Source organism: Zonotrichia albicollis, chromosome 3 (genome assembly GCF_047830755.1).
Source record: "Zonotrichia albicollis isolate bZonAlb1 chromosome 3, bZonAlb1.hap1, whole genome shotgun sequence".
In the NCBI taxonomy this organism is placed as follows: Eukaryota; Metazoa; Chordata; class Aves; order Passeriformes; family Passerellidae; genus Zonotrichia; species Zonotrichia albicollis.
In genome coordinates this window covers 82,711,989-82,737,952 of record NC_133821.1, presented here as the reverse complement: position 1 = coordinate 82,737,952, position 25,964 = coordinate 82,711,989, and the positions used below count along the sequence as shown (strand labels likewise).

The following is a 25,964-nucleotide window of genomic DNA, read 5'->3' as shown; positions in this document are numbered from 1 at the left end:
ACAGGACCTCTCCCCACAAAATAGGTGTCTAAGAGATGAGGTGAAGGAGGAGGCCATCCCCCTTTCCTATAAAAGAGAGGGTGATTTGCATAGACAGTGAACTTACAATGGGCGTACCATTGATTCCCTCAGGGGTCCAGCCTAAGCTGGCTGTCTGGGCTTCTCTGCAGCTGGGAGGAAAGATGGGAATGTCTGTAAGATGATACATCCCATCTCACGATAAATAGCACGATTTGCCTTCTGAAGTGCTTATTTTTCATGACCCAGAGAGAAAGACCAGTCACCCAGCCTGAATCATAGTTAACTAAAAGGACATGAATGATTTCTTATGGCAACTAGTGGTTTTCTTAATGGCACATATTTATGCTTATATCTGTACACAGAAAAAAAAAAAAAGGAACAGATCCAGATTCATCAAAAAACGCATCTCCAAAAATGTGCCTCTTGCAGAGCACAGATTTTCTTATTTAAAACATTCTTGGTTTGGGGCAGGAAAGAAATGAGCTCTGTTTTTGTATCTGCCCTAGAAGAAATGGTGGAAGGTCGGTGTGGGTGTATGTAGCAGGAGGAAGGAACGAATGGAAAATCCCACAAAGAGCCATCTTTTTTATTTCCAGCTGTATTTGGGATAGACAAATGCAGCTGCTGAATAACTGGAATTTCTGATATTTCCGTAACAAAAAAGTGTTTCACCGGAACATTTTAATTTGCTGCTTTCTTCTTCTTAACCCAGAGTACTGGAATCTCTACCAAATATGACATTATTAAAAGGAAGCAATTGACATAAAAGTCTCTTCTTGGCCAAAATGCTTGCTTTTATAAGCAAGCTTTTACAAGTAGATTTCTCTCTGGTCAGTCTCTAAAGATACAAGGATCTTGTCCTACAAGCTTTATCTTTTCAAGATTAGATTTTAATGATGCATTCTAATCTTTAAGTCATCTTGGGTGTCTGATTCCACTGGCTTAGAGTGGAAGTCTTAAGTCTTATGTACAAAGAGATTCTGTCAAACGAAGCAGTATTTTGGATGCATTGTAATCTGGCCCAGCTATGTTCATCCTTCTTTTCCTACAAAGCAGACCCAGTGACTTCACGGCCAAATTGCGTTTTCCACAATATTCTGCCTTTTTCTCAAGTCTTCAGATTTTTTTATTTTCTTTTCCTTAAGTACTCTCTGAGGGCTTGAAGGCAGGGCAGGAGAAGTAAAGCATTTAGGGTGAGAAGACCAAATTCCTCTTGCTTTACACCTACGCAGAAGACAAAGATGTCATTCTGCATTTTACACCATTGTGTGGAAAGGAAGCATTTGGATGCACAACAGAGAAACCTGCCACTATCCATCTGAAACAGCCTGACAAAACTGCAAAAGCGTTTGGGTGTCTGGAAAACAGACTGTCTGGTTTGTGTTTACATTCTAAAAACCCCAAAATGAGAAACAGCAGGATGAAAGGAAAATCTACTCTTAGTGACCTCTTCATGTTTTCCTGCTTATTAAGAGTCTTGCTTTTAACTCTGGGAGAGGAGCAAGCAGCTTTCCACATCTGCATACTTCAGCTCCATTGTAGAACAGAATGAATGTGGAAACAAACTATAGCACGTAGCTGAAAACAGAGAAATAGGGAGTTAAAGATACAATATTTGTTTCTGATGCCAGGAGAGGTACCTTGTGCCTAGAGAAAGAGCTCCAGGACTTTCTGTTAAACCTTTTAGACCAGGAGAATGGGAGGTCGCATGGGAGTGTAAAATATCCTTCACCCCTTACTGAAAGGGGGCAGGTGTAAATTGTGCTGTGGACAAGGATTTTCTCTTAAATGAGGCAGTGATAATTGCTGTGTGTTGGGCTCAAGATCTTGGCATGGGACAAGCCCCCTGCTCTCAGTGGCCTATTTCCATGAGCGCTCTGCTCGCTCTGCCTGCCCAAGCAGCCGCCTGCCCACCCCTCAGAGCTCCCTGCTGGGCTTCAAATTTCTCAGCTGCCAGACCTTGGGAAATGTGTTTTCATCAGGCAAAAATGTATGGTGTTCTACATAAACGAATGGCACTTTACAAATATTCAGTGGTGCTCTGCACTGCGACACAACCCATCCCAGGTGTCACAGCCTGGCTGTTTCCTGCCCTGCATGCATGGCTGTGGGTTTGGAGGGTGAGTGGCTTGGGCTGGATGCCCCTCTGCAAGGAGGAGCAGAGCAATGTGCCCTGCTCTGAAGGGAAGCCCTGGTAAGGAGGACAGAAGGGCTCCTTTTCAAGCCTTGAGATGCAGCACAGAAATTAATCTTCTGCTTGTAAAATTCTGCCCTGTGATGGCAGCTGTTGAGGCACCGAGCAGATCCCTGAAGCTCTCACTCCTCTTCCTCGCTGACAGCATCTCTGTTTACTGTAGCTGGGACTTCTTGCTCCCATAATTTCTAGACTCAAGCACAAATTCTGCAAATCTTACCCAAGGAATGACAGACTAATCACCTCTCCTGCTCCAGCTCTACCCATCCACGAGCCACCCAGCTGTCATGCAACATCTCTCAAGATGCCAGTGCAAGTGACCTACCTGTGTTTGCTTACATCTCACAGCCCTGCCTAGGCTTAACTGTTAAAATACTGGGCTGAAAGAGAACAGTTATCTAAAAATGTGCAGTTCAAGATAAATTAATTAAAGAAAACAAAAAAATCTTCCACAGCATAGTAACAGGAGTCATATTCTTGAAAACTGTCATTTTGGAGGCATTTCCAAAAGCCAGTCTTGCCCTAAAATGAGGGTAACCAAATCTCCAACTCCAATTTGCTTGTAGGTAGCTCCAGGGATCAGTAGTTCACTCCTTTCAATTATATCATCAAGGATGAGCCACTGCTGGATTGGAATAATGAATTTGAATTAATATGACCAGGCTATGATCATATCTGATTGTGGTGCCCTCATTTTGCTTGCACAGTGCTGAGCTTCAGTGTCTGAAATACTCACAGCAGTTCTGCAGGGTGGATGGGCTGGGACTGATGGGGTGAGAAGAGCCACATGCCCTTTCCTGCCTGTGCTGTGGCCATAGGTGAGGTGCTTCATGCCTTTCATTCATTGATGTCTCTGGATCTATAAATACTGTAGAAAAGCACTAGCAACACCCTGTAACTGAAGGAGAAAGAACCAGTGCCTGACAGAATTAATTCTAATTACTGTAATACTGATTGGGATCCTTGGGCACTGTCATAATCATAGTAGTAGTAATAAATAATAATGGTGGTTATCATTATTTTATTATTGTTTTCCCTCTAGACATTGCAATGATGAGAAAGAGTCTTGGATAGACTACCTAGATAATTACTTGTATAAATTTCACCACATTTCTAAGAAATAATAGATTTATTAGCTGCATGCCAGCTTTGTGCTAAGCTAGTTTTTGATGGTGTAATAAATATCATTAAAAGAAATCAGATAGGAGTTGAGTAAGGGTTTGAGCTTTAAGGTTGATGAGAATATATTTTTTATTCTGTCAACTTACTTTTAATCTTCCTTCCTATATAATCCCCCAGAACCTGCTTGCATCTTTTATTTACCTTTAACAAATAGTAGCTCTCACCCAGGTTGTTTTGCCACTGAATTAGGCTGCCAGAGATACTTGCAAACAAGCTAGATCCCACACTATTAATAAGTTGTCCCAGTTTTTTTGTTTCTCCACTACTACCTTGTGAGACGCAGTCTATTCTCAGTCCCTAGGAAGAGTGTAGGTCATGAAACACTGTTCTTCCAAGGGCACTTGCTATTCACTTCTTCATTCACTTGCCAGTTGTTTAGGCCAGCATCTTCAAACTCGTCATCTTCTTTCTTAAATCTCAGCAGGAAGCCAGATTTGTGCCTCTGACTGTGATCCCCGACACCGTAGCGTTACAGGCTGCTGTTGATCCTGCCTTTAGAAATGGTCCTGACCAAGCATTTAGATTGTATTCCATCAGTGAATGGCATTAAGGGTATATAGGAAACGTGGCTCTTTTGTTTGCTTTATTTTATTCTGGCCATGTTGTCCGTGAACAAAAGCGTTTGCTCTTAATCCCATTGCTCGTCTTGGTTTGTAATGATCATTTCTGTGATGGTGAATTAGCAGGAGCTGCTGGTGCGTGCCCGAGCTCACAGCCATTAATTTTCCTGATTTTCTTCTGATAGAGCAGGTGCAAACTGGCAGCATTTGACCCTAATAAGTTACACTAGTCTTGCCAGATTTTGTTTGCCTGGAACAAGGAACATTATTTGTATCAACATCCTGATAAAAAGTGAGCAAATGGATTTGTTGGGCAGGTAAATTTTCCTGACGAATTTGCAAGCCTGTGTTTAAACAATGTAATTTATTTAATCTTGTGATTTTACTAGTTCTTTATTGTAATCATACAATAGAACCATTTCAGTACATGTTTTCTTCTCTCATGAGACAGATGGATAGTGACTGAGGCTCAAAGATAATGTTTATCTACAAGATAGAATAACGAAGGCAGAGATTTGCAAGTTAATACATTCTGAGCTGATAAAAAAATTCCAGAAGAGAAGCAATGTTGGGGTGTATTTTTTTTTATCCTGTTTAATAAAACATTCAGTGACTTATGACATACGTATTGCAATGATGTTGCTCTATAAATGTCCCTTCCTGTCATCATTTACATGACTGATTACCTTGCAGCTGCATAAAGTTGTATCTCTCGGTAAATAACCTATTACCTCAGTATGCACATGTTTTTTGCTGCATGTTGGGGAAATATATGTTGTATGTTTGGGCATCTAAGCTTTTATATCTCGTGAACCCATAATTACTATAAATCAAGATATTCAGTACAAAATACAACTTTCTATGTAGCGTGCTGAGTCTGATTTGTACATAGCTGAAGGTTGGCTATAATTTAACAACATTTCTTTTCTGCTTTTTCCAAAATACCTAGACATACTGGTTTTGAACCATTAATCAGTCTGAAGACGATAAAAGAATCAAATAGTGGACAGTTAAAATGCAGCATCATTGCACTCTCTTCTTTGCCTGAAGTTTCAGTGCTTTAAGGATTAAAGTAAAAAGTTAAAGTTCCACAATAAACAAGATGTTCAGTCTAAGTTGTGTCAATTTGAGCAGCAGTTTCTAATGAGCACACAGCTAAGAGACTCTTAAGCCTCATGAGAAGCTGTCTACCCCAGTCTGCAGTCCTTTCTTTAGTAATCAAAATAATTTGACAGAGATAAAAAGAAGTAGCTTTTCTTTGGTTAAGTGCTTCATCTTACATGAAAATCTTGGATTTCCTGTTTTCTGGAGTCCTAAATACTTTCCAGGGAACAAAGCAATTTAATTTGATTATTTTATTGTCCTGTCTATCTTGGTAGAAAATATGTAGCTCTCTTGTAATGGGAACAATTACTTTAGGGTAAGCATTTATATTCCTGATTACAAAAACAAGCCAGCAAGATCAGCATGTTGAGCTGATAGGGCAAATCCTGGGAAGACGTTGGGGTGGAGATACCAAATGGCAGCTGGGTGATGGGACAGGCCGTTGCTTTGGTCCATGCAGGGAAGATCAGCCCCTTCAGTCCAGGGTGGAGCTGGAGCTCCTCCCTGCTGCCAGCAATCCTGCAGCCTCCTGTCAGCTCATACATTTGCTTTTAGTGGATAAGATTCAGATCCCTAAGTTGTATAAAACCCTGACCCATAGATAGTCAAAGACAACAATTTTTTTTTTTCTTACACTGCCAGAACGAGTGTGTTCTCCTATTTCTTAAAGATAGATTCTGAGTGAAATATGAACAAAATTGAGGTTATATTATGGAGGCAGCTCCTTCCTGCTGTCTCCTGCTGGGAGAAGTAGGTAGTGGCAGTAGGCTCACAGGTGGACCTTGGAGAGGAAAAATGAAACAATTACACACTAAGTCCCACTTGTCCAGGGAAATAACAGTTCTAAGTGTGTCTTTATTTTAAATGTTAATCATTTATTTCAGTGCCCTTTTGGAGCACAAAGCTTAAATATACGTCATACCTCTGAGTCTACGGCATGGTGAGTCATATGGCATCGAATGTAAATAGGTGTCACAAACTCTGTCAGTCCTCCTGTTCTCAACCAGGCAGCCTGGGTGGAAGCTGAACCAACTGTTCCTAGGCAGTAATGTACATTTACATAAAATGTTTCACATTTTTCATGTTTATTCTGTGCAGATGGCTCCATTTTGAACATCCAGAATTTGTTTTGACTTTGTGACTGTAGCTTGTAAACAGAGCGTTGGCTGGCATCTGCACTGGGTATAGGTAGCTTTTTGTATTTGATCTAAAATTGAGTGAAGCTGTAGCCAAACCATTAGTCAGTCAAAATAATGTTGCAAGCCAGTTAAAGGCAGCATATCCAAACCATGAGGGAAGGCTGAATGAGAGGCGGTAGCGCTGTCCATAAATTGACAAATTGATGCGCTCGCGGTGTTTCACTTACACAGCTACTTTATCCAGCTTCTCAATGTGGCTTTGCAATTCAAGGCATCTCACTATTAAATGTTTTGAACAGAGTCACACAGACGTTCAGTTATGGGAACGTGTTGATACAAATAATGCAGGAAAAATGCATAGATACGCATCTATTTATAACTCAAGATGCTGAAAACTTCAGTTACATCACTATTAAACATGAAAGCAGTATGGCTGATTCTTGTATGTTTGTATTCCATGTTTGGAAATTATTTTCAAGGAAAAATAAATAGAAAAAATGTAGATTTCTCTACTTTTTCTTTTGTCAGTTTCACTACTAGATCTTGCAGATGAAGTATAAGGGTTATTTCTCTTGCTATCAGGTATTTAAACATTTTTTCTCTTTCCTATATATTAGTTAACAGAAAGAGACATTGATTCTGATTTGTTATTTGAGAGTGTAATCAAACCATCTTTTGCTTTTAAGGGCTCCCTGTGCCTTTGTCTTCTCTAGTTGAAGCAATTTAGTTGAAGGATAAGCAGCCAAACTATGTTCAAAGACATTCACTTGATTTTGTTGGATTTAATTATTCCAGACAATGCAGAATATTTTTCAGTAACTCCCCCCTTACCATTCAGAGCATATCTGTGCTTCCTGCTTATCTGCAGGTTCAGTTCTGCTTGCACATTGCTCAGGTCTATCACCTTGCTGGAAAAATACATGATTTGTAAATCTGAAAGAATTCCCCAACAGCTACCATAAAATTAAGCTGTTAAAGAGCTCTTGGAGCTTGTTTAAATGTAGACCTAAACAAATCTCTTTGCTGTTTAGCTCAAGATAAATCTTTTAAAAAGTCCTGTTCTAAATCACTTCCCAATTTTAATGAGTTTATATATCAGCCTTTGCCAGATTTTTACTGTAGCTTTTCTCCAAGATTATAGTCATGATAAAGTAAGGACTAAAATTGTTTATTATATATTATTCTTCAGAAGCAAAACTTTTTCCCCCAGAGGCTGTTGGGAGAGCTATTGATTTTCTGCCACAATGTGAAATGTGTGACCTTTATAATATGAGCAATGATTACAAGGCCAATAAAATGACATCATTCTGTTTAAACTTTAGAGTTCGCCGGGCAAATAGCAGAATGCGCCACGTTTAATGATGTCCATGGACGATAAGGGTGCGTTGACTGGCTTCAGGTGAGACTGAAACATGAAGGAGGCAGGCTCTCAATCCCCAAAACACCTCATGTTTGTTTGTGCCAGGGGTTGGGGAGCAGCAGTGTATGTACCAGGTAGAACTGTGACTTTTCCGAGCTCTAAAGGCAGGAAGTCAGGGCTTTTCTGGTAACAGACTTCTCTAAATGTTTGCATTTACTGATGTCACCAACAAAACTCCTCCTGTTGTGACACAGGTTGAGCTATTTGGGGAACAGCTCTATATATTGCTACAGATTTTCCCAAATCCACTGCATTTGCAGTTACAGGACTAAATTCTGTTTTTGTAATATGGCTTTAGCCACTTCATTGCAATTCTTCTAGAGGAGCTAAGAGAAGACTCTGTCCCAAATAAATGAATTCTAACTGCACAGAGCATATACATTCTAAGATTTGTGAAAACAAGGAACACAGAAACCTTTGTTCAGGCTTTGAGGGGGATGCTTCAACCTAAATCACTGAAATAATTTCATAAAGAAGTCTATGGAATTTCCCTTTTCAGTGACATCAGTCTGTTTCCTGACGTTACCTTCTTATCCTTCAGACATTTAATGTTTGATCCATTAGGGCCTGCTTCAGCCAATTCCCTGCCCATTCTCCAGCCTCTACCAAACCAGATCCCTGGCATGGAAGTTGGGGTAGCTGTGATTTCCCTGTGCAGGCTGAATCCAGCCTGTACTCAGTATTTGATCCAGCCAAACATGGAGCCAAAGGGCTGCATGCTTAGAAAGCACAAGGAAAACAGCACAACACATTCAAGACATTGCAGAAGCAGGAATAGGGATGATTTTCTTTCCCATTTCTGGCTCATTGTGTAATATCAATAATCTCTGTAGCTTTGTATTATACTTGCCGTAAGTGGCTCTAGTGATTGATTAAACACCTTAGCTTTTCTTTGGCATTTAATCAATTGCAGCAGCAGTTTATTGCTCGGTGTATTACAAAGTAAAAGAGATTATTACTTAATTATTGTGAAAAATAGCAGCTTGCAGTTGTTGCTAGCATGGGTATGTGTCTGTGCTGACATTGGTGTCACATCATCCTTTCCTTGGTGCTCCTGGTCTCCGCACTGGGTGCAATTGTGCGATTCCCAGCGGATCATGCACGGTCCTTCCCATGGCTGGCACCAGCACAGTACAAGTAGTGGAATTAAATAAAGAATTGCTTATGGTAGTCCCACAGTGCAATGAGCCTGACTCTTGCTTGCTGGGTACCTCCAAACCTCCCTGAAATTTTAGGTGGTGTGTTTGTTAACCAGCCCATGTGAAAACGAGCTCACTGTCAGGTACAAACCACTTCTGGGAGCAGTTCAGCAAGAATTACATCAGTACCAAGAGGTATTTGACAGCCCAGAGTACAGCACCAGGTGTACGTAAACTCGAGATAAATCAGATATGGGGCATATCATTGGAAGTGTGAGAAAGGAAAAAACCCAACATTTTGCAACATCCTCTTGAGGATCTAGGAAATGGCAACTCTTCTGTTTGCCGCCAGAGGATTTCTGCCTCAGATGCAGAATTGAATTCATATGCAAGAGTTCAGAAAGAATACTGTGGTGTGATAAAGCATAAGGATTTAGAGTAGCATAGACCTCTGTGCTTGTAGGGTACAACAGGTGTCACAACCAGCATGTGTTCTTAGCATCTACTTGAAGAATAGGGTCTAACCCATCTGTGTTGCCACAAAAAGGGACAGTTCAGTATTTAGAATTTTAAAAATGGAGTTTAATTCCTTGGTTTACTCCTGACTCTGTGATCATAGCCAAGTGATTTTATCTCCTTGTACCTCAGTTTCCTCCTGCGAATGGGAGTAACCATTGTCCACTACCTTAGAGAAAACTAAGAAATTAGGCACTGCTAGCTGCTCCGCCATTGAAAATGAAACCTCTTTAAAGTTTTGATCCGTCAGAGATTCACATGAATTAAAGCTGTGCCCTTGACTTGACCAGGGCTGGTCAATGAAGGACCAGTGACAAAGCATCCACTGCAAATTTTAAGCATTTCCCCAGATGATTTAGGTTTTTTGGGACAGGTGGTTGGGGTGTCATGTGGGAAAAAACATGAACCTCGTGTGTTGTTTACTTTTCCTCTGTGATGGCAGTAGAGGTCTGACCATCACCTTTCAAGGCATCTGTGTGAACCCAGGAGGTTGGTAGTGCTCATGGTAGTCTCTGCTCACGCTTCAAGCTGGCGTTGCCTGTGAGTAGTGATGCTGTGGCCAGTCCGTATCTGTCGCGCTGCATCGTGTGCCGGTTTTGTGTCACTCGTGTCATGGCTTTTGCAAGTACTCGAGCAGAACTGGAGCGAGCAGACGTTGACTGTCCAGTGACAAACAAAAAGCTCATGTTTCTTTGAGAAGGTGCTGGATGGTCCTAACCATTAAAAGAGTTTATTTTCTTACTCCAACAGATTTCCCCTCCCCTCCTTGATGTTACCAAATTTATCATCACTTTTGTCTTTCAGGTGTAACCTGTCTTTAGTGTTGCAGACACATCAGCCATGCATTAAGAACTGGGCCCTTACTTTATAATTCAGTATGACTTTCTTTTTGTCCAATAATTTCACAAGCACTAATGCACACTTCAAATGCAGGAGATACTTTGATCCCCAAATTGTTCAGCACTTCATGCAGGAAAAACCATAGGCCACAGTCATGAAACTCCTAGAGGATGGCTGCTGGCTTCCTGTGGCAGAGCTGGTTGTTGTTTTCCCCCCTCTCCCTTCTTTGCTCTAACCATTTTGTCTGTCTAGCTTGTCTTGTATTCAGTTTTCAAAGCAATTGCCATGAAGGGCTTCCTTTTTTTAGTGCCTAAAAGGGAACAATAGATTTTTTAGAATAAGCATATATTATATTTGATATGGCTGTCTGTGTACCACAGATTTCATATTGATCATATCTGTAATTTAATATAACATACTGAGAAGTTCAAGCTAAATAGAAATTAGTAATTTTTATTACTATTTTTTATGAAAAGGTCTTTAAATGTATGCTTAAGTGTACATGACATCTAAAATTATTCTAGTGCTGGATTCTTGAAAAAGTAGATGACCTTTTCTCTCGAAATTGGAGAGTGGTTTTTCCTTAACAGTTATATTATGCACAGAAGATGAGATGTTAACCAAGATGTTAAAATGTATTGTTTCCCTTTGAAAGCTAATCCTGTTCCTCATTTTCATTAATGTTGAATCATTCATTTTCCTTTTTCTTTTTTTTTCTTTCTTTTCCTTTCCTTTTCTTTTGCAACTGTTTTTGCATGAAAATGCAAAGTAGCAATAAAAATTTTTCGTAAGACTTGCTTTAAGACTCTTCTCTTTCAGATCCAGTTAAAGTTTTTAAGTTCAGTTATTTTAAAATTCATATTCTTCAGTTCCGTAAACAAAAATAATGGAGAAATATAATGAGGTGCAAAGCGATTTTCTAGCCCTCACTAATCAATAAATGCCAATAAAATGGGGATGGTGTAATGTCCATAATTTAATTGTCTGCTGTTACCAGGTCACCACGAGACAGCAGCAGAAGCGGGGAGAAGCTGGAACTGGCCATGTCCAACCTCACTGCAGATGTCCTGGAGTTACTCCTGGAGTTTGTTTATACAGGTTCTTTGATCATAGATTCAGCCAATGCAAAAACACTACTGGAAGCTGCCAGCAAGTTCCAGTTTCATACTTTCTGTAAAGTCTGCGTTTCATTTCTAGGTAAGAATCATTGCATCTAGTGAGCTTTTAAAATCTTGTGTTAAGGTTTATAAACCTGTCTTTGAACAACTCTTGAAAGATAATGAAGAAACCCAAGATGAAATAGAGTAAAATAAAGTAAAGCAACATTAATTTGGTTTGTGATTTGAATTTCCAATGCTGACGTGATGGCCAACGGAAAATGGTCTAGAGAAGTAGAGTTTGTTGCTTGAGTGGCAGCAGCTTTCACATCTTCTATAACCTATTTTGTTGAATCTTGTTTGACTCTTGGAATCTTGGTGACATTTTGTTTCCCAGAGGATGATATATGTATTGATACCAGGCTGTAACACACAGCTTACTTATAACTGTGACAGCATATTTTGGGTTCTACACTAGGCCAGCTTGTTCAAACTCCAAAAGAGTTTGGAGGTGGGCTCCAGTGGAGGAAGAACTCCTGCAAATCTGCCAAAAAATTAGGGACTGCATTGCAATAGCTGCAATTTTCTTGCATTTGTGAGAAAGTCCTTCTTTATATGTCCAGTGTTCCAGATTGAATGTTCCTGGGGTTTGTTGCTGCCTACAGAGCTATGGCCTAATGTCATCACAAAGGTGGGTAGAAGGAAAGGTTGCTGTGCCCACTCCTGTAACTGATGGGCCCTGTGTGTGCAGGGAGCATTTGTCTCAGTGAGGGTCTACAGAGCAACATCTTTGCCAGTGTCTCAGTCCACCCTCTCATGGCCACAAGAAATCCATTCTTCTTGCCAGACTTACTATGTCATCCTGCTCCTTCCACTTTCTCTCTGCTTTCCAGCAGAGGGTATTTCAAAACAGTCCAAGATTTCCAGCTCAGCTAAACTTTACTGGCCAGAACAGGAACCAGACAGACCAGGCATGGCAGAAGAGGAGACACAACTGGAGCTCAACTGAAACAGAATGGTTCAAATTCCTGCCTGTACCACAAGCCACTCCATCACTGTCATAGCTGTAATATCAGTTAATAAGACAGCAATAATTTTAAAATTAACATAAATTTATTAATACCAAAAAATTCATCTTGATGTTATATGATGTACTTCCCAGGTGTAAGTACCAGATAACCTTTTTTGACATCTGATTTCTGCTTGGGCTTCCTCAACTTCCATCTTGGTGTGGGAGGCATCGTTCTCTTTGAAGCCCAAATAAATTGTCAGTTTTCCCGGGGCAATTCTCATTTGAAATTCACATCTACTATTGCAGAATGTGGAAAATGAGACTTTAGAAAATTTTATGCTCAAAAAACAACAAAAATCTCTCAAATTAGTCCAGTTTACTGTTGTATTAATTTTCACTGCTGAGCCAGCCTATTGGCAAGATGAGTGGTGTGACTAGGCTGGTACAATGCAGGCATCAGTAAAGAATCCCTGGCATTGTAGTCTTCTTTCCAACTTTTTATATACCCCTTATTTCAAAGTCTGTTCTAAAATGGGGTACTGGTGGTTGTGAAATTTAGGCTTTGCAATTCCACCATGTAGACTGCAATTTGAATGAGGCTCTGGCTCTGGCATTGCTTGCTCCCAGCTTCCCTTCACCAGCTTTTTACAGTGATTAGATCTTACAGCCTTTCCAGAAATACAGGATGTGTTTAAGTTTTGATATCACTGAAGATTCAGCCACAAAACCAAAATACATTCATTTTCCTGAATCACTGTAAGAGTTCTCTTTTCTGATAGTTAATATTTTAATTCAGTGAACCATGTTATGGTGTGAAATAGTAGAGTTGGTTATAAGTTCAGTGATATATGGAGAGTCACTGGAATTTTGTATTCTCATTTGGAGAATTCACGGAGTGTAATTGCTTATTTTTATTTATAGCTATGACTTGATTGTGCTACAGAGACAGCAGAGCATTTGCCATCTGAAAAGCATTTTGTCTTCTCTGTGGCTGTGTTTTTATTTTTCACCTCAGACACCTCTGTGCTATGCAAAGCAAAAATATGGTAAAAATCAGAGGTTTTTTTTCCTGCAGGGTTTCTGGAGGGTTGACCAGTATAAACAGTGACTTTTTCCCATTAGTGCATGTCTAAATAGGGAGAGAAGGGAAGTTCAAAGAAGTAAAAGACGCAGAATATTAAGTCTGTTCAGCATAGCACTGCACAATCTCAGAGGAAATTCGGGTCGTCCTTTTTCGGCCATGAAGATCCAGGAGCATCCTGTCGTGGTGATGTCCAAGCAGCTTTTGTGTCCATCCTGGGCCTCTCAGCAGCCTTGGGAAGAGGCACCCCAAATTTTCTTGCACTTTTTGGTGAAAAGATGTGGCAAAATATGTCAGGGAAGTAGTTTCATTTCAATGGGAGATTTCTTAACTGGCTTCCCTGGGATAATTATAGCCATGTTCTCTCTCTTCCCCACATGCTGTCTCCTCAGCTTTTGTGTAGACCATGAGAAATGAGAACAGTTTTGTGCTGACTGATGCAGTGATGGTGACAGGTTCATGCAGGCACCATATGATAACTGGGCAAATGTTTGCAAACTGGTCAGGATATCATAGGTATTTCCTCCACCCATATGGCTGGAGACTTGAGCCTTTTTTTTTTTTTCCATATTTGTTTTTTGCTGTCACTACAGTCATGTCTTGAATTGGGTTTCAGGTGATTCACCAGTATCATGGTTTTGGTCCATGGTGCATGGATACCCATCACAGGAGGAAGCACATTCTGAGCTTGTACTTCAGCCTGCTGCTGATAAACTAAAAGTATTCATCCTTAAGCCTAAAGAAGCTGGTGGAACCTGGTAGTTTCATGGGCCAGATTAGGAAAGAACAGGAGCTCTGAATTTTCCTAGTCTCCTGAGCAAAGAGCACAAAATCAATGTTTGGAAAGAGTATTAGAGGAAGCAATGAGAACAAACTGAACAATGGGCCAGTGATAGGACCTGCATTCCTCAGGCACCTGAGGAAAAAGAGGCCTTTATGGTCTTTAAGAATTCAAGAGAAAGTATTATGGGCAATTTTTTTATTCATCCAAGGTGGACAGTTTGGATCCAGCTGGAGACCTGCACCGCCCACCCCTGGAGAAACCCTAATATATGTACTTCATATAGACTATGTATCAACTTCAACTCTATCTGGAGATGGGAAGAAGGAAGAAGACTCTCACAGGGAAGGGAAATATTTTGGACAATTCATTAGACAATGAATGCATCTGATAGTCTTCCCCCTAGCCCCCATCTCCACATGCTTTTTGACATTAGTAGGAATACCTGAGGAGTAAGTTTCCCATCAGAATGTACACAGAGTTATCACCAGGTACACGTTTGGTGCTGTTTTTATTGATATCCAAATCATCATCTAGAAAGCGTCTCTTGAGTGAAAATACAGTGCTTAATGCACACGAGAGGGGGTTTGCAACCACCACTGAGTTTCCATCATACTGTTATCACAATCTCACTGAGTAACCCTTCTTGCATACCATTTATCTCTGGTGTTATCTCAAGTCTCTCCACTCCCAGAAGTGCAGTTGGAGCAGTCTCCTTGGCTGATTGTCTCCTTATGATGCTGCACGGGATCCTGCTCCAAAGTCACATCTAATACAGTGGAAGATACCAGCTGCTGATCTGCATTATTGTGGCACACATAGCAACAAATATGCTATCCAGCACTGTCTCAAACCAGAGAGAACCTACTAGATTGCATCTTATATCCCTAAAGTCCACTCATGACTCTGTTATAAACTGTCCTTGAGCATTGAGAATAGCTTTAGTCATTATTTGTGTTCTAAACAGACACAAGGTGAAACTTCAAAAAAATGTGTTGTTACAAGCCCAGTGTCACTGTGGCAAAAGAACAATTATTGTAAACATGCCAGTGTCCAAAGGAACACAGGAGCAGGCAGAGCAGAACTGGTCCTTAGCTGGACCTTCGCTGTCTTTGTCATGCCATCATTGACAAGTACCCCTGGACTGCAGTCATTTGGGATGAGCTGTATTATATGGCAGAAGTATATGTCTGAGTAGTCATGCCCTTTGTAGCCAGTGAAGAGTAACAGACATTAGTAAGGCAAGGTTCTGCTCATTCTGGAATTGTCATCCAAAATGTTACCAGATTAATCCAGAATATTACCAAATTGTTACTTGGAATTGCTTGTTTATGGGTGTGCAGTGATATAATTGTGTCATGGTTTGGCATTTCAAACCAGGACAAATTTTTTTTGTGAATGCAGAGTTGCACGACAGCTGATGTTGAGAGACAGCCAGTCTTGCTGCCAATTTTTAGTGAGAACTGAAAAATGGGGGGATGAGGTGGTGTCTTTATGTTCATAGGATAGAGATTTTCCATATCACCTACAGCTGTTGTCCCGAGGTCTGTCTTCCTCACCAGCAGTGAGTCTCTCTAGTTCACATGCCAGTCCTCATCTTAAACAGATGTTGCTGTGCCCACCTTGCTGTGGTTCTCATCACACAGAAGGAAAGTACAGAGAAGTGTGTCCTGCACACCAGCCTCCTGCACATCCCCTAATCCCACATCTCCCTGGGACCCCTCTCCACAGCGCCTCACAACAGTTCCTGAACCAGATAGGGACATCACTGGAATCCGCCACCAAGGGGTTTCTCAGGGAGGAGGAGGGAGTAAAGCTCCAGGGGCCGAGATGGAGCTGCTTGGACCAGCGTACCAGGCTGCATCAGGCACCCGGTGTTGTTAGAGCTAGGGAAGCATGTCCAGATCAGAATAAATCAGTTGTGAGCAATTTTTTCTGCTGCACACCACGGGCTCAGCTGGAAGTGTTGTGGGGATCTCTCCAGATAGAAGCAAAACCAGTCCTCTGAAGAGAAAGACTTGAAAGTCTTTACCATGATGTGCTGCTTAATGAGTCCAAATTGATTATTCCCTTCATTATTAACCCTGTGAGGATAAGGTGGAACAGTGGCAGATTGGCCTTTGACTTGAGAGTATGCCAAGAAGTTATAAGAGTTTTGGGCTCTGGTAGATGATTACTTTACCCCAAGCCGTATGTACACCATGAAACTGTGCCAGCAGACAGAAACAAGGAATCTGGAAGATGTTTGTGGTCTTTTGGGGAGTTTTGTGGTTCTTTTCTTTTCTTTTCTTTTCTTTTCTTTTCTTTTCTTTTCTTTTCTTTTCTTTTCTTTTCTTTTCTTTTCTTTTCTTTTCTTTTCTTTTCTTTTCTTTTCTTTTCTTTTCTTTTCTTTTCTTTTCTTTTCTTTTCTTTTCTTTTCTTTTCTTTTCTTTTCTTTTCTTTTCTTTTCTTTTCTTTTCTTTTCTTTTCTTTTTTCTTCCCTTCCCTTCCCTTTCCCTTTCCCTTTCCATTTCCATTTTCATTTCCTTTTTTCAAGAAAAAACATTGGTACCTTTGGGCTTCATAGCTATCAGTTTACACCCCATCTCTGGGCAGTCTTTGACAAAATCTACTGACAGCAAACAGTGCAGCTACTGCAGTCAGCTTGAGGAAATGGGCTCCTTGGAGTCGGTACAATCAACTGATGCAAAATGAGATAACCTGGTTTTGAGACTGCTGGATCTGTAAAAGAAAATAAGAAGTATTGGGAGGGGAAGAAAGCAAAACAAACCCACAAAACTCCTAATCTCATGTCACATTTAAAAAAAAAAGGTGGTTCATAATCCCATTTTATTAAAAGCCACATATAGATAGTGTGCAGGTTTTCAATCTGAAGGCAGACACTGGGTGTAGGGAAGAATCCCTGAGCATTTCCAGCAGAAGCAATCTGATGAGAGTTTTGTTTGAAGAGATATGGGGCTATTGCACATTCCTGTCCATTGCTCTGTCACAGTGCACTAGGATATGACACTGCCAAATGTGATTGACTTCTCTGACAGCACCGGAGCCTGCCACTGGTACCCATGCCTTTGTGATCTGTTGCAGTCTCATGCTTATTACTTTTTTCTTTTTCAGTTCTATATCTTAAAATAATATATTCTTCTTATTAGTAGGGGCTTGGTTAACAAAAGCTGCAAAGAATCTGAGAGTTCCTCTTATAAATGTCTAAAATTGGTGGGTTTTTTCTTCCAAATAGCTGGAAAGAAAAAAAAGTACAGTCAAATGTATGGTGTAGCACACTTCTAAGGCAGAGCTACACACTGTGCTGCTGCTTCTGTTTGCTGGGAAGGAGATAATGCTGTCTCCTCTGTGCATGATTTTCTTTGAAACCCACTACACAACGTTTAACAGAAGGCGTTAGTATAATCTGTGTTTTGCATAAGGGATGTCATCACATTCAGCAGCAACAAAGTTCCTTTGAAAAAAAAAAAGAGAGGGGAGGAATTTTTTTTTTTTATTTGAAGTAGCTTAGTAGCTGAACAGGGCAAAAATTATCATAAAATGACTGCAGCATTCTCAGAAATGTCCTTAGTGCTGTTTGCATTTATTCTTAAGTGTCTGCACTGGCGTTTACATCTTTGCTGCTCCTTAAAGCAACATTGTAGGCGGTGGGAACAGCAGCAGTCTCCTGGCTGGGTTCCCATCCCTTGGGAAGCCCCAGATACTGTTATGTCAGTAGGTTTCCCCAGTGCTTTGTGGAGGCTTACACAAAAAGCAAACTCAGAAAGTGCATTTCTCTGCCCATCTCCAACTCACTTTTTGTACTTTAAACCTCAATTCCAAATTAACCCAGGGTGCTGCTTCTGGTTAACTCCTTGAAATTATTTAGGGTTGGAGGTTTGTCCATGACGCTGATTTTTCTCATGATCCTGTAACAAATGTGAATCTTGTTTTTAATAATTCTCAATTGCCTTTTTTATTTGTTTTTTGCCCTTTTTAGAAAAACAGCTGACTGCTAGCAACTGCTTAGGAATATTAGCCATGGCTGAAGCCATGCAGTGTACTGAACTCTACAACATGGCCAAAGCTTATGCCCTGCAAATTTTCCCAGAGGTGGCAAACCAAGAAGAGATCCTTAACATCTCCAAAGATGACTTCATTTCGTACATGTCCAATGACAGCCTAAACACCAAAGCAGAGGAGCTGGTGTATGAAACAGTGATAAAGTGGATTAAGAAGGATGCCGCCATCAGAGCTCAGGTAAAAATAATCTCAGCAGCCTCACTCTGCTCCATTTCCATTAATGTCTCTTTTGGAATAGAAACCATCTTCATGCAATATTAACCATATGAGTGTGTGGGAGATGGGATGGGCAGTTCAGATAAAAAAAAGGCAAAGGGAATGCAGGCTATGCACAAAATGTATGTAATTTAAAAATCTGATCCCTATATCTGATCATTTAGAATGAAAATCTCATTTGTGACATGCATGGTACAAAGTTGTTGACTGGAGGCTCAGTCAGAGATAAATTGAGAAGAATTACAGTTTTGTGAGATGCTGCTTTAAGGGGATGTATTTTAGTAACAGCAGGAAATAAAAAAACTGTCAGAAAATCTGTATTTCTTTTGATGCCACATACTGAATGAGTATAAGTCCAGTTCATAAAATAAAGATTCTGTCTCTTTATTGGCTGCTTAGATCCCTTGAGTTTTATGTATTTATTTGAGTTAGCCTTTCCTCTGCCATATGAGTTATGCAGTCTGCTCTTGTCTAAAGAAACCGAGTCTGTAACTTTCGTGGAACTGTCTCGAGATAGTGACTGGAGGCTGGTGATTGTCCTTGGGACCAGAAGTCATCCCTGGTGATACCTAAAAACCTGCTGCTTGCCTTGAGTCAACTCTGTGGTCTGAACCCCAAACCTCTCCATTTGGAGGCCAGTTGTCTGCACAGACCCCATAAGGGGAAGATTGTTTTCCCCTTCTTTGGAGGCCAGAGTTTTTTCTGTTGACCCCCAGTCACAGTTTTGGCTGTCTTAAGGTGGGCAGTTGCTCATGGACCCGACTGTATCTCAGGGAGGCACTTGGCCATGTTGCTGATGCTGTCCCACATAGTGACAATCTGTACCTTCTTGACTGAAATGTGAATTCAAGCACCTGAACATGCAGTTGGATGTTAAATGTGTCATTGGATGTGATCCAGAGCAGCTGCACATCCACACCTCACCTTTGAAGTAGGAGAAATAGTAATTCCTGCTCTCCCCAGGCTGCTGGATAAGGGCATTAAGGACAGTGGGGTACTGCATGCCAGGCCAAGCCTTTCTGCCTGTGCTGTTTCACCAGCTGAGCTCCTGGTCCTGCCAGAGCCTGCAGCCTCACTGCTGCCCTGTGTGCCCAGGAGCTGTGGCTCAGCAGGACAGTCCTGTGCTAGGCCCCACCCCAGCTCTGACCACCTTCCCCATGTGCCAGCAGGGCCATTTAGCATTGCCCAATGTTATTATTGCCTAAAACATTCACACAGTACCATGGATTCACTGAAATGCATGCCTTTTTGGCACTTGCTGCCCTTGAAAAACACACTGTTTTTAGAGTGTTTCCCTGAGTGCTTGAAGTTGGATGGCTCTGTGCCACTCTGAACTTAACACAACCTCAGGGACTGTTCCCAGGGAGTTCGGGAGCCCTGCGGCAGGAGCCTCCTTGCCTGGTGCCAACAGAAGGTGTCACTCACCAGACAGTCTGGGTTATGTTCTCAGAATTGTGGTTTTAAATATTTCCTTCTGCATCCTGCTGAGGCAATGTTGGGAATTTGTTTTTTTAAGTGGTGGGTTTTTTTGCTGCCACCACTGCCATCCCCTCCTCTCTCTTTTTTTGTGTTGCAGTTGAGTTGCTTTTCTGGGGTTTTTTTATTCCCAAGTTCCCTTGCCCTCTGCCCTGGTTCTGAAGTGCTTTTTGTAGTTTATGATGGCAGTTCTATTTGCTTCTCGAAATTTCTCTGTGGTGCTTTAGTTTCATGCATTACTTTACAGGAGCTTTTAATTTTTAATTTGTATTTATCCAGAGATAAGGGGTTTGAATAAATTACTCTTAAAGATTCCAAGAAGAAACTATTTTCCTGCCCAATCCTACCACTAAGCTAGTTTATTTAAATAGTAGCTCTCACTTTTCTTAGTACTCTGTGCACTGCTTGATCTATTATAAAGCTCTTAGTTAAATAGGTACTTACTTTTTTAAAGTAGGAGTTCACATTTACCATGAAAAGTACCATCTTTACAGTAATGACTTCTGCATTTTCAGAGCCTGGGAACAAATAGCTTCCATGGTGCATAGGGGGGAAGATAGACCTAAAAGATCTTATTTCTAATGAAGATGATGATGAATAAAAATTTGTGCATGGTGTGCAGCGCGGCCCACCATGCCAAGAACTGCCCAAGCTCCTGTGAGATGCACAGGCTGCTCAAAGCTTTGGAGAACTGGGCAGCTGTGGCAATATTGAACACAGGATGAACCTTCCTGCAGGAGCTGTGCATGGATATTTTTATTTCATTCACATTTTGGAGATAGATTCTATGAGCTGCCTTTAGACTCTTTGGGGTGGAGGACACCAGGACTGTTGGGGTGTCCTGGGAGGGTTGATGGATGCCATGAATTGCAGCAGTCCCAACACATCACTCCAGCTCTACTGCACTCCTCAGGTGACCCGGTCTGCTTTTATTTCTCACTCCCAGAAGTCGTGCTGGCAGTTAAATCCTTTCAGGCATGGATTTCCAGAGCCCCTTGCTCCATTGTCTCCCCATCTCCCTTTACCTTGACAGTTCAGGGTCTCTTGTCACGTTTTTATTCTCAGTAGCTTCAATGGCAGGTAACTAAAATGCCTCTTTGGCAGCTTCTTCCAAGTCCTGCGTTGGTGATTCTCCCAAAGGTGGAGGTCTGGCACAAACAGGAAGGGGCTGTGCTCTTCATCTCACCTGCATGTCCATCTTCCCTGGCAAGCGTGGCAGGGGCTCTCTCAGCAGAGACATCCCCACAGAGGAGCTTCTCTCTGAATCAGCACCCTCTGCCCCCAGGGCAGCTGCAGCCCTCCAGAATTCCTGGTGCTGTAATGGCTTTGTGTCACTCTGCAGTGCCTGGGGACAGTAAATCTCACCACTTCTGCTCCCCCACTGCAGCCTCATGCCGTGCTCTTACAACAACTTATCCATCACTGCCTCCCCTCCTGCCCGATCCCCTGCTGAAAGCCTCTGGGAAGGAGATTTTCAACGGAGCCTCCTGTTCTCCTGGAAAGGCGTTGTTTGCTGTCTACCTGCTCTCCTCTGCCATTCTAAAAGCTTTTCTTCAGATGTCTGACTGTTTCTGCTTTTGTTAATTCTTTCTCACCAGGCTGGAGGGCAGTGACAGGGATGGCAGCAGGATTTTCTTGGAAGGCAAGTTGAAAAGCTGTGCTCTGGCTGATGTTTAATTGTGCACATTGTGCTCATATGAACAGTGCTGATAAAAGTGCTCTGTGGCATTACAAAAGACAGCACCTGAGCCTTGTTACAAAGAGAGAACAGCAGTGCTTTAAGGGTTGCTGATCATCTGCATAAGACAAAGAGGCAGTTCAGAGAGTGGCGTGTTATACCAGGATTTGGTAAATAATTGTATCCCCCTAGCATGTTGGAGCAATGCCCCAACTCACATGGTAACATTTATGAAGCTGGCTTAGTGCTGCTGGTAGTGCATTTTAAAATTGATCTGGCCAGAAAAAGCAGCCTGTGAGGTGAGGTCAGGACTAGTAGGTAATTTCTAGTGGACACAGAGTACTGGTTGCAGGAGTCCTTCTGATTGCTGTCACTGAGTGCAGAGCCTACATCTGACTGACACATCTGAGAAAGCTGAATCTACTCCTTTTTTTCCTATTTATTTCTCTTCTTGACTGATGGATGAGATTGTAGGGTTTATCCTAACAGTTATCCCCTTGATAAGCTTATTACAACTCCAGCAAACTCATGCAAAAAATAGATTACATAATGGAGGCTTTGCTGTCTGAAACCAGCACGGTCTGAGCTGGCCAAACAAGGAAAGGTTTCTACCAGGCCCCACACAGTCTTCACCTGAGCACATCCCCCAGCTCTCTGCATGGCCTTGGGCAGGCTGTTTCACCTTTCTGCTCCCATTTCTTACCCTGTAAGCTGGAGGGAAGTGATGTCTCCCATGAGGGCTGTTGGGAGGATTCAGTGGATAATGAGCCACACTGTCCACAGGTACTGATGACTGCCAAAGCTGCTCAGAGTCATGCCCAGCATCCACATGGGATGGGAAGGATGGGAAGTTGCTGGATGCATAGCAATTTGCTGCCTGTCCAAACCATAGACATCCCAAAGGTCACTGGAAACATTCCCGCTTTCTCTTCCAAGTCCAAAGTCGTATGTTTACTCTGAAACAAAAAAAACACACTACCATGTGTATTAATGACAGAAAGCCTGGCAGAGTCCCCATTGCATGAAGCTTCTTTCTCACCCTGAGGAGGGACAAGACATGAGGAGAGGGCAAATATTCCAACAAGTTGCCCGGAGAAGTGCTAGAAGAGAGGCAGACTCTGCGGTGATGAATGAAGGACAAGAGGCTCAGCTGAATGACAGCCACTTTTCATTGCACTCTGCAAGGATACCATCATGTGCCCGTTTTCCAAACCTTTAAAATCTTGGTGACTGGCAGCAATGCCAAATGTCTCCTCCATAAAGGCATTAACAAGCTTTTTATGAACTTGAGTCCTCAGAGGCAGATTTATCTAAACAGCATCTTCATGGTGTCTGAGAACCAGAGATGCGTAGACAAATTTGAGGTAATTTAGAGAAGAGCAACACAAATGATTAAAAGACTGAAGGAATTGATGTGAGGAAAAAAAAGATTAAAAGATGTGAATATGCATGACTTGGCCTAATGACAGCTAAAGAGGGATAAATGTCTACAAGTGTTTGAAGCCCCAGGGAGGGGGGTTGCCTGGAAGGATGCATGGGAATAACAACAGTAAGGACCAATTGAATTTGAGACTTGGCAAATTAGTCTAACACAAAGCCCACCTGTAAGCTCTGTATCTGTCAGTGAGGGTAAGGAAAAGTGATGGAGAGAAGGAGAAGAGGATTTATGTCAAAAAAGCTACAAATGCCCATGAGCTATATTTTGGCAGTGACGGAGAGTGGCAGTTTGAAGGCAAGATGCTACAGAGGAGAAAGGGTTGGTGGCTGTGAGAGAGCACATGGAAGATCCCTTATTTCTCAGACACATTTTAAAGAGCCTCCATGCAGAAGAGCAGTTTGCTTCAGGAAAATGGAGAATCTGACAGGTAACAATGACAATTCCAACTCTGCTCTGTGATGACAAGGAGGTAATGATAGAAGCTGATGGCCAATACCAGCATGTACAAATTACTTAGTTCATCATAATAAGAAATTAATTGATCAATCAGTGTATTCAAGGGCATAGAGTTTCAGGAAAGAGTGTTAGAATAAATATGAAAAAGGATTCTTCCAAGGGAGCCTAAGTGAATTAGGCACTAACGCTCTGTAACACTTCAATTAGGCTTCTTTGAAAAGCCCACACTATCTGGTGCTTTGAAATCCATTTGTGGGAAGAGCAGACAAATACAGAAAGATGCCATAATGAAAGTACAAGAAGCTTCAATTTCTCTGAAAGTGAAAAATGCAAGGGATGAGCAGTAACCCCTGTGATTTCCTGGGGATGGGCTGCTCAAAGAGCTCCAATTTGAATGTAGCTTTTGCAGGCACTCAGCTCCCATACGAGCTTACAGAGGGAGAAGAAAAGGCAGCAGTAGAATGGAATCAGTCCAGGAACATGCCCTTAGCTATATATTGGAGGAAGAAACTGCATTAAATAACAAAGAGGATGCAGGTGACATAAGCAGCTCCTGAAATTCCCTCTCTACTGAACTTTTAAGTTTTTTTAAAGGGATACCCCGACAGAAAATCTACAGAATTATTTCTCTGAAGTGTTAATTGGTTGGAGGAGCGCCCTTGTCTCTCAGTCTGATCAGTCTCTTCATTTGTGTCTTTTCCAACACATTTTCCTCTTTTTTACAAATCTTTCTTCGCTGTTGCTGAAGCAACAGCCTCACAAAGACCCACATCCACAAGCAGCTCCTCACAAGTGCTGCCTTGCCTTGTGCTGCATGTGGCCCCAGCATTCAGGACCAACCTCCAGAAAAAAAAATCATTTTATATTCTAGTCAAAAAGCATTTTAGAGAGTTATAGCACATGGATTCACGTGCCAGTGTATTGTAGGGACAGAGAAGTTTACTTGGTTCTATGAAGCCCCTGAGAAGCTGCAGCTGGTTTGTTTTTGGCAATGTGCTTTTGAGGGGCATTGTTTGCTGTGTTTGGATAGGTGACTGCCCATAAGCAAAATAAACACCACTTACCTTTGGTATCATCTGGGGGAACTTTGAGGGGTTATTTCATAGAGTTTAGTCAGCAAGCTAGAGAATGCATGGTAAGACTGGGGCTCTTTTTAATCCTTATCAGGCACATTCCAAATATGATGGATCAGTGATTTATCTTCCTGTGCATTTAAGAGCCTCTCATCATATTACTGCTGGAAATACCAACCTGAGAGCTGCTTTGCAGACAGGAGAACAGGACAGCCGCTTGCTGGTGACATTACAGTGTTTAGTCAGCTGTGCTGCCATAAAGATGTCATGTTGAAACCTGATTGCAGGAAGACAGAGGGGCTGCTCTTTCCTTCTTGCTGGGCATGAGATTTATGCACATGGCATCCTGCCACCGAGCCACCAGCTGAACCCAGTGCCTGCAAACCAGATTTTCTGCTGCATGTTTATCTCATGATATTAGGAGGCTGTTGGCTGACGTGCTACCAAGCCTTTGACTTTAATCTGAAGGCAGCATTGCAATTCCAAGAAGTCAATGTGGGTGATTAGTAAGTACTCCAAGCGCAGCAGAAAGCTTAGCTGGGCTTGGATATGACCTTGGGTGTAGGAATGTGCAGGAGTTTACTGGAAACACAGTGTGTCTTTGTAATACCCAGGGGTTAAATATATCAGAGCAAGTCCCTTCATTACCAAGTAGCAGGGCAGCACTTGGAAAATTTAGCCCAAAAACACTTACTTCTGAGAATGGCAAAGCAGTGCACCAACAGCTTTGGCTTCCCCAAATGAGCCAGTTCCCTGTTGGGCTTGCATTTGGCAACTCAGAGATGGCAATATTTTCAATATCAGGTTGGGTGAGCTGTGGGGTAAGCCTGGTTTGGGCTGGAGATGGTGATAGGGAAGGACCAGTCATGTTGCCTTTCCAGCATGCCAGCTTGAAAGGCCACTATGCCACATCCCCAGCTGTCACCATTGGCATGAGCCACTGAGCAGTTTGTTACCTGGCTACAGCCAGGTGTTTTTTAATTAGTATCTCCAGTCCTCATTTGAAGGAATCTAAGGCAGTGGGGACTTGGTTCTGCTTCAGATCTGCCTCCGATGGCTTTTCCATCCAGGGAGGTTCTTGGTCTCGCACTGGGACAGTGCACAGCATGAGGAAGTCTGGACAGAGGGTTCCTATGAGACAGCATAAATCTCCTTCAATGAGAATAATATCCATTCCTGTTTCATAATGTTTTGAAAACTATTGCAATTAGGCATAAAGGGCTGAAACAGCAGCCTTTTTATTGGAGTAAAACCCTATAGTAATGTGGGTAATCTACCTTCTGTATTTGTATTTCTAGCTGAAGCCTGTTTCTCTAGGCAGAAGGTACAAAGGGGCCTTTGTAGGGAGAGCAGTAAACTAGAGAGACAGATGAATTATAGGGCATAAGGGAAACATTATTTTGACCTCTTTAGGCATTATTTCAAAAATGTTAAAAATCTTGAGAGCTTTCCAGTGGAGCATTTAAGGAGCAGGAAATA

At 41.8% G+C, this 25,964-nt stretch overlaps 1 protein-coding gene across 4 annotated transcripts in view; it reads left to right on the top strand.

Moving 5' to 3' along the window:
* Positions 1-25,964, top strand: part of KLHL29 (kelch like family member 29) — a 388,622-nt gene that overhangs the window by 321,043 nt on the left and 41,615 nt on the right. For all 4 annotated transcript variants that reach the window (XM_074538031.1, XM_014265655.3, XM_005485101.4 and 1 more), the window contains 2 exons: positions 11,113-11,312; positions 18,066-18,325. In XM_074538031.1, coding sequence (XP_074394132.1) covers positions 11,113-11,312; positions 18,066-18,325 — 460 coding nt within the window. The remainder of the gene's footprint in view (positions 1-11,112; positions 11,313-18,065; positions 18,326-25,964) is intronic.